This window comes from Amblyomma mixtum, chromosome 3, assembly GCF_055824585.1.
Source record: "Amblyomma mixtum isolate Tamu chromosome 3, ASM5582458v1, whole genome shotgun sequence".
Taxonomy (NCBI): Eukaryota; Metazoa; Arthropoda; class Arachnida; order Ixodida; family Ixodidae; genus Amblyomma; species Amblyomma mixtum.
The window spans coordinates 335,981,686-335,997,770 of NC_143014.1; the positions used below are offsets into that span (position 1 = coordinate 335,981,686).

The following is a 16,085-nucleotide window of genomic DNA, read 5'->3' on the forward strand; positions in this document are numbered from 1 at the left end:
GGAAAAATAAACTGCTGAACGCCGCGACGCTTCAGCGCGACACCCGACACGAGAACGAAGAAAGAAGACACGACGTGCCGACCACCAACGCTATTTTTAGGTAGTCAGTTCTCGTTGTGCCTTTTTCCTTCGTCCTCGCCTCAGGTGTCGCGCTGAATGTCGCAGGTGTAGCGCTGAAGCGATGAAATGTGACGTCGCCAGACAGGTTATCGCTCGCACATCGTGCAACCGCACATCTCTTTTTTGCGTACGGGGGCCCCATGGCCACAGACGATGCCCTTTTGGGGCAAAAGCGACAGAACCGCACCCAACCGAACGAAACTACACAGAAGCGCTGGCAAAAGGGAAAAGCGGAAACTGTACACGAACGATGCACACCAAGAACTCGAGCAACAAGCAACGATCTTTCCTCCATGAGCAACGAGGAAAAAGTAGGGCTAGCAGAATGGTCAAAAGATATGACAAGGGTATGACATCAGAGCACCGTCAACCTTGGCATCATCCCGCTGCCATTGCCGCTGCTCTGAGCGAACGCTGTCATAAAAATTTTTACAAAGCAAGCGCTATACTTTCTAACAAAATGCACACAACTAAAACATTTTAAAAAGGAATCACTGCAATTGTTTTCGAATGCTTTTGAAACACAAAATATGTCCTAATTATTTTCCTCTTCTAGTCGTGTTTGTCCACTCATTTCATTTTGGCGCTTTAGTTCCACCCCTAATTTGATGTCGCTAGCACTTGGTTCTGGACCGCATTCGGGCTCCGGCTTCGCGACCTGTTTCAATAGACCTTGTGGCGGGCCCGGGAGAGCGCCGAAGCGAGTCAGGAGGCTGCTGTGGTCTCAGACGAACTGTTTTAATAACATCTACAAAAGCATTTTTATACAAGACACTGGCGCCACGGTACGGACAAAGTGAAAGCGAAACTGAAACACGGTACGGACAAAGTGAAAGCGAAACCGAAACTTAGACGATACAACAATTTCTGCGCTATCGAGTGAGACTCACAAGATGCACCCGACGGCCCAGCTGTAGCCCTTCAGGGCCAACATCTCGGGGGCCATGTAGTTGGCGGTGCCGCAAATGGACATCTTGAGTTGCCCCTTGAAGTGGAGGCGGGTGGCGAAACCAAAGTCGGCCACCTTAAGTTGCCAGCCCTTGGGGAGGAGCAGGTTTCCGACCTACAGGTCTCGGTGGATGACCTTCTCCTGCACCAAGTACTGGCAGGCGAGGAGCAGCTGGCGCATCAAGTACCGCACCTCCGCCTCGCTGAGGGTCCTGCGGTGCTGGAGGACATCCTCCAGAGGCTGCGAAGTATATGCGCTAATGAAGCCTGCGGACGATCCATGAATGTGAGACACGCTTAAGAACATGAGAAAGAAAATTGGAGATACCTTCAGGTTTTAGACTGGGACATATCCACTTTAGCACACTTGTTCAAATCACGCCAGTATGGAGTAAGCTTGACTGAAGTAATTGTTTTTCGAAGTACAGAATTCAGTGTCCACAATAGTGCGCGGCAATATTAAATGACAGTTTTAGTAACAATGAAGGCAGTTTGCAGTCTTTGGCTGCGTCCCATATTATGATTCCAGGACACAAGCCGTTCTCGCAAAAAATGTCGTGACAACTAAAGGCCCAAATAGATACTGGCATAACGTAATTTCATAAGAGCGGTTTGGATGATAGAAAACCCTAACTATCCTGGTATCAGGCCTTCAAAGAATAAAGAAGTGTAGTACTGTCAGTTGCATGAGAGGCGAAATGTAAGAAAAAAAGGATGCCACATTTTTGCAGCACTGTTCATTTTCGCTTTGTACAAAGTTATATTTGCAGTACGGTCCACCAGTTTGAGTAAATCCTAAAGATGCCATACCTACCGGCGCGCCGGCGGTCTGGTAACCCGCACGAGGCACGCCCATAATCCCGCGCCAGCATCACGCACTCAACGTTTCCCTTTGGTAAGCAACGAATGAGCCGCTGTTCCGGATCATGAGAGCGAAATGACTGGAATAATAATAATGGGGTGGAGCGCATATGGCAGCCTCTCTCAGATCATGAATAGCAATTTACCAATATCCCTCAAGAGAGAAGCATGCAACAGTTGTATCTTACCGGTACCCACCTACGGGGTAGACACGTGGAGGCTAACAAAGAGGGTTCAGCTTAAGTTAAGGACAACGCAGCGAGCTATGAAAGGAAAATGACAGGGAGAGACCGGAAGAGGGCAGAGTGGGTGAGGGAACAAACGCTGGTATATGACATCCTATAGTTGAATTCAAGAGGAAGAAATGGACTTGCGCTGGGCATGCAATGTGAAGGCAACATAGCTGCTAGTCCTTAAAGGTAACGGAGTGGATCCCAAGGGAATAGAAGTGTAACATGGGACCACATAATGTTACGTGGGTGGATGAGATTAAGAAATTTGCGGGGATACCGTGCACGCAGTCAGGGACTCCGGAACCGGGGCGCGGAGGCCGCCCCCCAACTTTTTCCAATAGGGGCAGCGCCCCCCCCCCCCCCCCCCTGAATCTTTCCCGACAGTTGATGCGGTTTCGCACGCTATCCCCAAGGGTAGCGTTGACCTGGCGGTCCGGTGTCGCGCGGAGAGCATCGGCAAAGGACGATGGCATCGTCTAACAAGAACAAGGTTTAATACTGCATCTCGTACGAACTGCAAGAGAAGCCGGCCCCAGAGAGAAATCTGACGCGCCCACACAGCAGGTGTCTCGACCGCGACCTAGCCGAGGGAGCATCCTTAATTCAGAGGGAAAGGAGGAAGGTTCCCAAGACGCGCACGTGTCGAACCAGCGGTCATGTTCATGGCAAGCGTCGCTGACTCAGACCCAGCGGCGCCGTGATTCGGATCCATCTGGCCCGGGGCGAACACTCTTTCCCCGAGCTCCGCGCTCTCACAAGCGTTTGCCCATACGCACGCACACGACGTCACGTGGCAAGTGGATCTGTCTGGACACGATTGCCGAGACGGCTCTGGGTGCCAGTCGGTCAAGCGAATTGTCCGTTGCTCGGAATGATACTCCTGCGTCCACTGCAGCCGCGTTGATCTGGCCCGGCGGTGGCGAAACGTAAAGGCCGGTTCACATGCAAGCGACTGAGCGATTGAGCGGCGCGTCGCAGTGAAAATTTCCAACTTGTTGGAACCACGCCGCTCATCGCAGCGACGACTCAAAACAGGTTTTTCCGTCGCGGCGACAGGATTCGCTTGCATTTTTCGCTTGCATGTGAAACAGGCTTAACGCGGTCTACTTGCACGTCTCTCATCCCTTTAGTGTATTTTTTAATAGCTGCAGATTTACAATGTCGTTGCCTCGGAAGATATCTGGGTCTCAGAAGAAGAACAACAACTTCTTCGTGCCTTGGACGAAACGTTTATGCCATGGAAGCGAGGTTGCACAAGGTATATTGCGTCACAATTTTTGTCACCACTTTGATTAGTGATGTGTTTCTAATGCCCCTTCGTATTTGTAGTTTGGCTGGCAGCGGTAAGCACTTCTCATGAAAGTGGGTCTAGTCCGGCTGATGATGATGATGAAGGAAAGACAATACCTGCCCCCCCCCCCCCCTCACCCCCGAACAAAAACGTTCCGGTGTTCCTAGTCACGCAGTTGGTAAAGGACAGGATTAAGCACCCAGGCACAGCAATGCTTTCGCATTTATACACGTTAAAATAGTTTAGTGTCTGCCGAAATTCTTTGTCTCTGGTTTCATTATGTTTCATACACACCAACTAGACCGTATGGTTACTCCCTCCTGCATCCCTTCCCTCAAGGCGCGGTTCAGGTGTCCGCGGGGATGTGAGACGATTACTGCGCCATCTCTATTCCTCAAAAACAAATTCTCAAGCATTCCTACACTGACTACATCGTATGGCTGGCATTTTGCAGTCAGGAAACGTTAGAGAATCCAAGATGGTCGAAATTATTCAGGAGCACTCCACTATAGCGTCCCTCCAAGCCTAAGTTGCTTTGGGACGTTAAGCACCATTAAACGAACTAAAAACGAACCTGGATAACCTTAGAAGCATCTTAGAATGAACGCAAAGAAAATCAGGGCAAATGGTAAGCACCGAGAGCAGGAACGTTGACGAACCTGCAATGTGCACAGCTCCAAGATGAGGTATACGTTCTTGTCGTCCTCAAAGTGGCTGTGGAAACCAACCACGTGCTTATGACGCAGGCTTTTGTGGATGTCGATTTCATCTTCAACCTGCAGAAGACAAATTAATTAATAACCTCGGAAAGGTTGTAGTAAGCGCAAACAAAAGAAGCAAGAGTGGTGGACTGAGAAGCTGATAATTATGACTGATAAAGCCGTACGTGGAGATGACAAAAGCCATCACGATGCCGAAGGTAATCGGTTACTACAGCGCAATCTTGACATATATGACTGCTCTTTTATTTGTGTTGCAAGAATCAATGTAAATGTTGTCCCTCGCTAGTGACCCCTTTCTGCAGATAAAAAGTTGAAAGAAAATTTTTAGAAGCATTAAAAGGACATGGAGAGGTTGAAGTTCGTCTGTCTCGACAGGCTACCGTGTGAAAGGTGTTACTGTCAAGGAAATCTGTGGTTAGGTAAGCTCTTGAAAAGGCCATAAAACTACAAGCAGGGGCCGTAATCTATGAAGATCCACTATCCCTTTCGAATCTATGCGGCCCTATCGCAATAGTCACTGTTGTTCTGTGATGTTGCCGCATCTTTCAAGCGTCCCTGGGAAATGACCTCACCATTGGCTTGTATGCGACCGGATCTCACGGTTGCTTCCTTCTGACGCTTGAAAGCCGCAGCAGCACGACTGAAAAACAGTGACTAAATCGAAAGTGGATAATGGAACTTTATAGAATGTATCCCCAGGGCGCAAATCCATTAAACGTTTGTGTTTAGAACTGGTTCGCTTTTACAAGTCGTCATTTTGAATTATTCGCGGACTTATTCGTGGATCGCCTCGATGCACCAGCGAGGCCAGAAAATCGTTTTGTTCTGTCCTCAGTGTCCCATCAACAAAATTTCTACCAAAAGGGAAGAAGGAGAATAGACGATGTGCAGTGATACAGGAACTCACACAAAACTGGACGATCGCCGATGTAAGATGAGCCTTGGAGACGACCTTCCCTGCGTACACCACGTTCGCCTTTTTGTCCACAAACTCGAAGCAATGCGCGTGTCCGCCCTGGAAAAACAATGCCAGCCTTGTTGCATGGTTGTCCGAACGAATTCTGGGCGAATGTTGTCGCACAGTGTGACTGAAACACTCAGCGAAGGATCCCTTCACTTGAAGGCAAAATGAGCTTGGCGCCTAAGTGCACAAAATAGGCACTACGTGAAATTCAAGACAGACGGAACGAAATGAAGAAGGGCATAGGTACAGACTTTGCCAAAAGTAACCAGGATGCATGGTTTGCTTCTCATTCGCATAGTAGAGCCCTCACGGCTTCCCTAAAGATCAAAAAGTTCCTTGTAGGTGAGGAGAGGGGTCCTCTTTACCATACAGAGATTTATAGCTTGAGGGCTGGTATAATAACTTTTAATATGCGACTAACAGGAAAACCGTTCGGCCTGGTTAGTTTTGGAAAAGTTGTCCAAAATGTGTCTCAAAAGTATGATTTAGTTTACAAAGTATCCCAGACAGGAATAATTTGGAGGCTGTCGTTTGCAAACATACAGGAAAAGTGCAAAAATATAGCGCCTCGGAGGAATTCGCAAGTAATTGTTCACAATAGGCTTTTTGAGGCATAAAGACGCCTTTTATTGGCACAATAATGCCAGTAGTGGGGGACGTTAGAAAACAGGTGAATCGCGTTAACTGGTAAACTGAGCAACATGACTTGCAACTGACAACTTTTTACAGCACCATCTGTAAACGAGTTTCCCCGTTTTTGCAGTCCTGGTGGTCCAGTCTACATGCTGTGCTATACTCTGTAAATCTCCCAAACGAAGAACCCGCCGCGATGGCTGAGTGATTATAGCGCCCTTACTGCATGCTGAGCTGGAGCACACGAGTTTGAATCCGGCTGCGGCAGCCGCGTGTCGGTGGAGGCGAAACGCAAAACGCGCACGTGTGTGTGTATGTGATGTTAGTGCACGTTAAAAATCCCCAGCTGGACTAAATCATTAGCTGGTGGAAATGTCTGTAGCACTCCCATACAACACCTCTCTATCTTTTCCTTCTTTCACTCCTACCTTCCTCCCTTCCCGTATTGCGCGGTTGAGGTGTCCATCAACATGTGAAACAGTTACAGCGCATTTCACTTCCTGGTAACCGATCTTCCCCAACTAAGAAGAGGAAGGCAGAGGAGAGAGTACATGCACCAAAAAGTTAGACAAGCTCTTTTTTAGGCATAACATTGTGAGCGGTCTACAATGTCGGTAAAATTGTGAGAACACTTTGGCAACTAAAGTGTTGAGAGGCGAAACCCGAGGACACTATGGCGTGACGACTTCCGGTGGGTGACGTCACACCGTTACCGTGGCTATATCGATACCCAAATTATACCCCTTTCGGGGATCTGAAGTGTTAATTACGCTTAATTACACATTTCTCCTTATAATTTTACACAAATCCGTTTTCAGATCATTCTGTCGCAATTGTCACTATGCCGTGAGGACTTACGGTGGCTATGCCGTCACACCGTTCCCGTGGCTATATAGTCGTCCGCGCTATTCCGCCATTTTGCCTATAATAAACTAATTAACCTACAGTCATCAAACTTGGCTTCTAGGATCATTTTATCTTCCTCTATCAGAAGTGACGATTCGTATCTTCTGTCTTTTTTAGTTCCCGAATTAAACGCGTGTGACACGATTTGTTAACAGACGGACGACAGTATAAGCCAGTAAAGCCTTAATAGTTCGTGTGATAAACAAGTAAGAAAGATTTCTCATTGGGTAAACGTCTGTCGGCATCAGCCCGCAGAATCGGCATACTATGATCAGTTCCTTGGCTAGAAAGGCTCGGAGACGCTCGGGCAGCTAAGAGGTGCTAACTAGCATGCTGGTCGATTGATATTGACTAGTCAACTTTTTTAAGTATTATAGTAATGTTCCTTAATTATTTAGAGGTGTGTAGCCCACCGTAAGCAATATACGTATCAGCTTTTAGGATATCGACAATGCCGTTACCGTCGCCCAACAAAATTTTGGGTATTTCAACGAGTTACGCGCACTGGAGGGGTCACTTTGCCTGCAAGCTTCTCGAAAGCAAATTTATTTTGGCGCGATGTAGCCACACTTTTTAGAGCCCCAGCGCCGGGTAAACACGTTTTCGAAATTCTAAGAACTGATTTGGATATTGCTAACAGTGGGCTACTCGTCTCTCAGTAAGTTAAGGACCTGCTAGCAATAGTTAAAAAGTAAACTATTCAGTTGTGATTAACTAGTCTGCTATTTCGCTTTTCTTGATTGTATTCTGGCGTAATTAGTACACCGCTGACAATCCTCTGGAAAAAAAAATGCTCTTCTAAATCAAAAGGCTTGTTTTTAACAAATGTGTAAGTAGTGGTAGTGAAAACTTTTAATTGTTGAAATAGAGTTTGGGAGCCACAGAGTGGCCCCGCTACATGGTCGGCGTCCCTAGTCCGGGACACCGCATGACAATGCCCCGTCTCTCGCCCGTTTCACCAGAGCCCTTTGGGACTCAAGCGAGGAGCAGTTGAGGAGGGCAGTCTCCCATGCCTCTCCGGAAGGGGTAGGGGAAGGGGGGATGTGGGGATTTTGAGTACATGCCCACACCATGTGGAAGATATCACAGGTCTCCCCACAGTGCGGGCATCGCCCATCCGTGTTTGGATCGTAATGCTTTAAGATTGCAGGACAGAGTAGAGTACCTGTCTGCAGGCGCCTTAAAGTTCGCTCCTCCGTCTTACTCAGCCCCTTTGCAGGGGCCGGGAAAAGACGGTGGATGTCGCTATAATGCGTTATAATTTCCCTGAAGCGCAGCAGCGGCTGGTTAGTCTTTGAGCCAGAAGAGCTGGGATGAGGAGCCCGGTGAATAAGCGCTCGGGCAGCCGCGTCAGCGGCCTCATTACATCGTAAGCCCTGGTGGGCAGGAGCCGAAATGATTCTTTTGGGTGTTGGATCAGTGGCAGTCCGTCTTAGAATACAAGCAGCTAAGGGGGAGATCTCCCCTGCCAAGGAATGATCACATGCTTTTCGGGAGTCCGTAATGATGATTCTCGAATTGGCGTGGGCGGCAGCAAGCGCTATCGCTACTTCCTCGGCTCGCATTGAATTCGGGGCTCGAAAAGAGAGTCCATCAAAGTGCATTTCCTGGTGAACGACAGCGGCCGTGTAAAATCCCGTGGGCGATGGCCCTGCTACGTCTCACAAATGTGTAAAGTCTTAGGTGAGACACCCGTATATAGAGCTTATGGAGAGCCGTTCGTGCTCTGCGCTACTTTGCTAACGTCCGTGACATGGTTACGTTTCGCAAAAACTGTACATTAATCTATTCCCACGGTGTACGGGCCCTCACGCCTTTATTGCATTTAACCCAACGCACGAAGCGACAGCAACAATTAACTTTCTGGTTTCTTTGAAGGGATGTCGTTATAATCAGGCTAGACTAAAAGCGTATACCACCACGTTCTGCTGTATGGAACGTACCGCGCCCGTTCTTTAAGGACGCATACCTTGCCGAGAAATTTGCCAATGGTGTATTCTGTCTGCGATTTCGCGTCGATAACAACGGCGGGAAATTCGTCTCCGGTCTTTGCAGTGCTGGACAACGTCTCTCTGGCAGAAGTCATCACGAAAAAGAGAAAACGCGACCGCGATTCCACGCGCTGCAATGAACACTACCGCAAAAGCACCAGCGTCTGAGCTGGACGATGCTGTCTCCGACCGGTGCACGACTGCTTTGAAAAGCTGGGTTCATAGTACCACGTGCACGAAAAGAGATGCACGGTATTGGTTGGCGCCACCCGTAGCGAATAGGTGGGCAGTGCCCACTAGTCGGGCAGTGGCCCTCCTCTGAGTCAAGGGAATTTCGATTGTTCGTCTATTGTAGACGCCCTATACACTTTTTTCCTTACGTTCTTCCGGGAATAAGCGCTTTAGATACCGGCCACCTGCAGGTCATTCAGGTGGCTGGGCTATTCAGAAGCTTAATCGTTTTTCCGGGATCTCCACACACCTTCACTGGAACCCAGCAGCACTGTCAGCTGCAAAGGCTGACACGTCATGCACTTGCAGATACGTTCGAGGGGGTACCGCGAATAATCTACTATCTCAGCCAGCGTCTGGTTTCCTCCAAACCCATGAGTCACGATTTCCTGCCATAGAGTTACAACAGAAAATTCCGTGCAGGGAAAATAGTAAATCGTTTACAGGCGGGAGTCGCCAGTTCCAGATGATAAACTTTATCTCAACACGTTGTTTCACGCGGTGTCGTAGCCTGTCCGTATGCTTATAATTGTTCTGGTAGAAATGTTCACGTGTGCTAAACTGTGAAGAAAAAAAAATGTAGGAAAGATTACGCTCTCGAGCAAGACTGATAACACAGCGTTGCTGTTTGAGATTGGTTCGTCTAAGTTTACTATGAGTACACTCGTCATTTCTATCCGTTGTCTTCTATGTAACCCCACCCCCACCAAAAAAAAAAAAATCAACGAGCATCAGTGATCTGCAGTACGCGCTTTAAAAGGTGGTTCTATGCAGGGACTGCGAAATATTCGTGTGCACGTGTTGAGTGCCGAGAGCCGAAAACTCCACACAGAGACTCGTGTCGTTGACGTGGAAAGGCTGACGGAAGAGGAAACTGGGGAAAGCTGGCTAGAAATGGAGGAAAAAGTGACCCCTAGGGAGATTATAAATGAAAATGGCGGACATGCCAGCGCAGAACATATGAACGGAATGGGCAATGACCTGGGTAACTTCGCCAATGTAGAGAAATAGGTTGGGTAGCCGGGATCACGAGCAGCTGTCAAAAAGTGACTCATAAAGAGGGGAGTTGTTGCAAGAAGCTTAACAGTGAAAAGCCAAGAAATGAGGTCAGGGACAAAGCCATAGTTGTATTGGCAACAGCAAGAATGTTGACAAAAGTCAGAGAGAGCGAAGGAGTATGCTTGCGCTTATCTCCGGTGACTCAAGGGAGAAAGGGGAGTGGCTGCGTGGATTTTCTCAGAAGGGAGAGTCGAAAGTCGGCCGTTTCCCGAAGATGAGGGAACCTTGAAGGAATGGGCGAAAACTCGTCTGCTACCGAGAAAACATCCTGAAAGCTAACTGATGTGGAAGCTGCCACGGTGACTCAGTGGTTACGGCGCTCGACTGCTGACCAGAAAGACGAGAGTGCGATCCCGGCCTCGGCGGCTGAATTTCTGTGGAGGCGAAATTCAGAGGCCCGTGTGCTGTGCGATGTCAGCGAACGTTAAGGAACCCCAGGTGGTCGAAATTTCCAGTGCCCATCACTACGGCATCCCGCATAGCCTGAGTTGCTTTGGGACGTTAAACCCCATAAACCAGACGCAGGCTGAGATCCGGTTCAGCAAGGTCATACACTCTGCCTGCTTGACAGCTATTTGTCTTTAGCGCGTGCGCTGAGAACTGTGGTGCTTTGAATTTAACTTGCGGACATCGACCGACCGGCCGTTAGAAAGGGAATATTGTAGGCTGACATATAGTATAAAGGCCAATTCACACGATGAACGGTCAGTCCGCGCATCACGTGTTCACACGTCCCTACTATGCCAGGAACTGTCTTGCCGACCGCCGAACATGTTTGTAGCGACTTGTGAACACATGATGACCGGCCCCCGTCCGACCTTCGGTCGTGGCCTTTACAAGAGCTGACACCCAGCAACATTCCCTTTCCTGTGCCCGCCTCTCCACTGGTTAAATTCAAATTACCACCTTCCTCAGCGCATGCACAAACGACAGATGGCCACAGCTGTCAAGCAGGCGGAGTATACGACCTCGTGGAAGCGGATCTCTCCTGCGTCCCCCACATGTGTTTTCTTACAATAATTCAGGGTAGCAGACCAGTTTTCACTCATTCCTCAAAGCGCCCATCATCTTGGGGAAAGGGGGATTTTCGTATCTTGTAGTAGGGCGTTTATTGTCCTTTCGGGGAAAATCCACACCGCCACTCCCCTTTCTCCCTTGAGTCACTGGATATGAGCACGCGTGGATACTCCCTCCCTCTACCGACTTTTGTCCAATTTCTTGGAGTTCCCAAAAGAACTGTGGCTTTGTCCCCTCCTAGATTCTTCGTTCTTTGTGTCACTGACCTCATTTCTTGGCTTTTCACTGTTAACCTTCTTTTTACCACTCCCTTCTTTATGAGTCACTTTTGCACAGCTTCTCTTGATTCCGGCTTCCTGACCTACTTTCTCTACTTTGCCCAAGCCACTGCCCGTTCTGTGCAATTTTCTGGGCTGGAATGTCCACCATTTTCATTTACAATGCCGGTGCGGGGCACTTTTTCCTCTTTCACCATCTACCCTACTAAGTCGAGCACGCAACACCTGCACGCGAATATTTCACAGTCCCTGCATGCAACCTGCTTTTAAAGCGGAAGATTTACCACGGCAGTCTACGCGAGTTACGCCGACCATGTCGCTTTAACCTTGAACGACCTCCAGCCACTCGGAACTGCGCCGAAAAAGTTTTTTAGGAAATGTAAAGGCGCATAACTGCCCTCTTGGAGTAGTGGACACCTCAGTCGAGCTTTAAGCTGCGTAGCAGTAGGAACAGATGTCCGCTGCACGCGTTGGCATTGACAACGTTGTGCCAGGAACGTGGCACTGAATCTATAGGCCGTCTGCGTTCATTGTGGTTGTTGGCTTTGCAAACATTCTAAACTCCGTTGAGTTTAAGGAAAGTATGTATGCTGCACGCGTTAGCGCAGACAACGTTGTGCGAGACATGCGGCACTGCTGCATTAGGCCGCAGCGTTCATTGGGTGAGCAAACTGTCGCATTCAACCATGAACTGCCCCCTGCCAAGGTGGACGCGCTGCCTATCCAGTGTCCGGAGCGTACTCAAAGTTAAACACGCCAATCCGCATAAAATTGCCCAGTACACCACAGCTTTCGCCATATAACCAAGTTCAAGAGTAGTTTAACCGCAGCTATGTTTTTTGGTTCACACTTTAGCACAAGATGAATATTTGTGGTTCTCGGCTGCTGACCCGAAAGAAGCGTGTTCGATACCGGCCGCGGCGGTCGAGTTTCGATAAAGGCGAAATCCTAGAGGCCCGTGTACTGTGCGATGTCAGTACACATTAAAGAACCCCAGGTGGTCGAAATTTCCGGTGCCCTCCACTACGGCGTCTCTCATAGCCTGAGTCGCTTTGGGACGTTAAACATCCATAAACCAAACCAATTATAAGAATATTCACAGGCTGAGACACCGCGTCATAACACGTGTTTACATCAATTTCGTCACCTGCAAGCGCCAAAATCCCGCCTCGAAACGATTAACTATATTTTCGGGCATGGAATGTTCTACTGCAACTCTAAAGCGGGAACTCGTAATTCATGGGTTAGAGGGAAACCTGAGACTGGCTGAGATAGCACAGACTGTTCACCGTACCCATTCTAGGTCATCGTGAAGCGCATGACGTGTCCGCCTTCGCATCTTTCACGCGTTCTAGTGAAGGCGCGATAACATCAACCAAAACAGCCCGAGCCCTCGATGACCTGCTGGAGGTTGGTATCTAAAAAGCTTATTCCCTGAAGAAGGCAAGAAAAGGGGTTTCTAGGTCGTCAACAATAGACGAATATTCGAACTCCCATTGGCTCCGTGAAGGACCACGCCCGACCAATTGTGGCCATTGTCCACCTCTCCACCACAAGTGACCCCAACCAATACCGTGAGTTCTTCCCGATCACGTGGTATACTAGCTATGAACCTAGCTTTTCAGAGCCTTCGCGCACCGGTCGGAAACGGCATCGTCGAGTTCAGTCGCTGTGCTTCTGCGTTAGTGTGCACTGCAGCTGCGAAAAGAGTTGAATCGCGATCATTTTCCCTCTGTCCGTGATGTCTGCTGCCAGAGGGACCTCGACTGGCACTGCGAAGACCAGAGACGAATTTCCCGTCGTTGTTGTCGACGCGAAATCTCAGACGGAATACACCATTGGCAAGTTTCTCGGCAAGGTATGTGTCCTTAGAGAACGGGTGCGGTACGTTCCATACAGCAGAACCTGGTGGTATACCTTTTCAGTCTAGCCTGTTTATAACGACATTCCTTCAAATAAACCAGAATATTAATGCTGCTGTCGATTCGTGCGTTGGGTTAAACATAATAAAGGCTTGAGGGCCCGTGCGCTGTGGGAGTAGATTAATGTACAGCTTACGCCAAACTTAACCAATGCCACGGACTTTAGCAGTGTAGCACAGCACGAATGAAGCCCCATGACCTCTATATACATGGTGTGCCGAAGATTTTACACAATGTTTAGCAAAAGACCTTTCGGTTTATAAGAGCGGTTTTTCCAGCATAGGATTATCAGAGGTGTTTTAAATACGCCAGAATACAGTCAAGATGCGCGAACAAGCTGTCTGGTTAACCATTACTGAATAGTTTACTTTTTTACTACTACTGTTAGATTCCTTAATTATTAAGAGGCGTGTTGCCCACCGTTAGCAATATCCACATCAGTTTTTAGAATTTCGAAAACACGGTTACCCTCCGCTGTGCTTAACAAATTTTCCCTACATCGCGCCAAAATAGAACTCTCGAGAAGCTTGCAGGAAAAGCAACCTCTCCAGTCCACGTATCTCGTCAAAATGGCCAAACTTGGTTGGGCCACAGCGCCGACGGCAACAGCAATATTGAAATTCTAAAATCTCTTTCGGACATCACTTACGGTGGGTTCCACACCTTTACCTAATTGAAGACCCTTACGATATAATAGTTAAAAAGTTGACTATTCAATATTAACTAACCGGCCTGCTAGTTAGCCCCTTTTAGCTCTATTCCGACGTAATAGACCGCTGGCAATAATATGCCTAAAAAAGGTATTTGCACTGAAAAATAGTTATGGATCGTCAGAATACGGTTGCTTTTCTGTTAGGAGTTTACAATGCCTGTTTATATAAGAAAGCTTTCTGCACAATGAAAGCCGTCCACCTCAACCGCGCTGTTCGGGGAAGGAGTAATTAAGAACGAGATGCTTCGGTGTAGGGCTGCGGAATAACTTCGACCACGTGCGACCCCGATCGGTTAGGGGGACAGGTTCGCCTTATTCTAACTTTAATGCAATAGGGTTAAGGATTTTCCCCCATGAGAGTCCTGCAGGAGATCGCCCGAAGTCCTTCTTGGCTCTTTGGCAGTTCTAACGCGTCAGCAATCATATCTAGGCAGCCGCACACCTGGGGGTTAGTTGTATCGGGACCCATTGTTTGTATGTACGGAGTGTTTGTAAGGAGAACATAAAGATGTTATAGGAGTGTTCCAGAACTTCCCACCATCTAATGATTTCGTACAGCTGGGGATTTTTAACGTTCACTAACATAACACACTCACACGTGTGAGTTTTGCGCTTCGCATCCAGGCGGCTGTCGTAGCCGGATTCGAACCCGTGTGCTCAGGCTCAACAGTAAGGGCGCTATAACCACTGAGCCACCGAGGCGGGTTCCTCGTTTGAGAAATGGACGGAGTATAGGAGGGCTTGTGAACGGGAACACCACAACTGTGCAAAACGGGCGAACTCGGTTACAGATGCTGCTGTAAAAGTTGTGTTGGAAGTCACGTTGCTCAGTTTACTAGTTAACACGATTCTCCCATTTTCTGACATCCTCCACAGCTGGCATTGCTGTGCCAATAAAAGGCATCTTAATTTATGCCTCAAAAAGTCTATTGTGAACGATTACTGGCGAATTCCGCTGAAGCACTACATTTTTGCACGTTTACTCTTAATATGTAACGTCTGCATCATAATCATTATAGTCTGCTATTCTTTGTAAACTGAATCATACCTTTGAAACGTATTTCTGGCCATATGCCTATGTTTGTGGATATATGTTGTGCTGTTAGGCTCCAGGCTCATTTTACCTTCGAGTGAAGGAGCCCTTCGCCTGAGTGTTTCAGTCGCCCAGTGCGACAGCATTCGCCCAGTATTCGTTTGGACAACCATGTAAGAAGGCTCGCATTGCTTTTTCAGGGGGGATATGCGGAGTGCTTCAAGTTCGTGGACAAAAAGACGAATGTGGTGTACGCAGGCAAGATCGTCTCCAAGAGTCATCTTACATTGACGATCTTCCGGCAATTTGTGAGTATATGTCTGGAGATCGTATATTCTCTTTATTCATTTTTAGTAGAATTTTTATTAAGGGGACACTGAGGGCAAAAAATTGTCTTTGTTGCTTTTTCTGGCACGCTAGCGAAGCGATTCGGGCCGACTCACCGAATAATACGAAAACGAAAGCAACAAATGCTTTGCTGCGACATACGATTGGCGCGCATATTCAAATCGGGTTGCGCCATCTCGCGAACGCAAGAGAAAGCCCGCGTGTTTGCGTATTGGCTGCTGTAACCCACTTCGTCCTCCCATAAAGTTCGCCCTGCTCGCGTATGCGTCAGAATGACTATCCGGCAAAGCGAGCCGGTTCCAAATCCAAACATTAATTGCATTTGGGCTCGGCGGCCGTGTTCTATAAGCATCCATTGTCCACTTTCGATTTCGTCCTGTCGCTTTGGTCACTCTTCAGTCATGCTGTTACAACTTTCTAGCATCAGAGGGAATCAACCCTATCATTAGCCGCCGCGGTGGCTCAGTGCTCGGCAGTTATGATGCTCGGCTGCTGTCCCGAAAGACGCGGGTTCGATCCCGGCCGCGGCGGCTGGAATTTCTTTGGAGGAGAAATTCTAGAGGCCCGTGTACTGTGCGATGCCAGTGCACGTTAAAGAACCCCAGGTGGTCGAAATTTCCGGAGCCCTCCACTACGGCGTCTCTCATAGCGTTTGGGACGTTAAACCCCAATAAACCAACCAATCCAACCATTGGCTGTAGTGCGGTGACATCCAATAGTGAGGTCGTTTCCCGGAGACGCTTGAAAGCCTTAGCAGCAAGAATGAACAACAGTCACCAATGCGATACGACCAAATTCATTCGAAATGGATAGTGT

At 48.3% G+C, this 16,085-nt stretch overlaps 1 protein-coding gene across 1 annotated transcript; it reads right to left on the reverse strand.

The window, feature by feature from the left end:
- Positions 1–1,183: 1,183 nt before the first annotated feature.
- On the reverse strand, positions 1,184–8,764 carry LOC149356053 (serine/threonine-protein kinase PLK1-like). Its single transcript, XM_089576239.1, has 4 exons — positions 8,648–8,764; positions 5,083–5,190; positions 4,113–4,229; positions 1,184–1,309 (listed from the first exon to the last, which is right to left on the reverse strand). Exons 1-4 carry the CDS (start codon positions 8,762–8,764, stop codon positions 1,184–1,186), a joined length of 468 nt encoding a protein of 155 aa, XP_089432365.1.
- Positions 8,765–16,085: the final 7,321 nt, after the last annotated feature.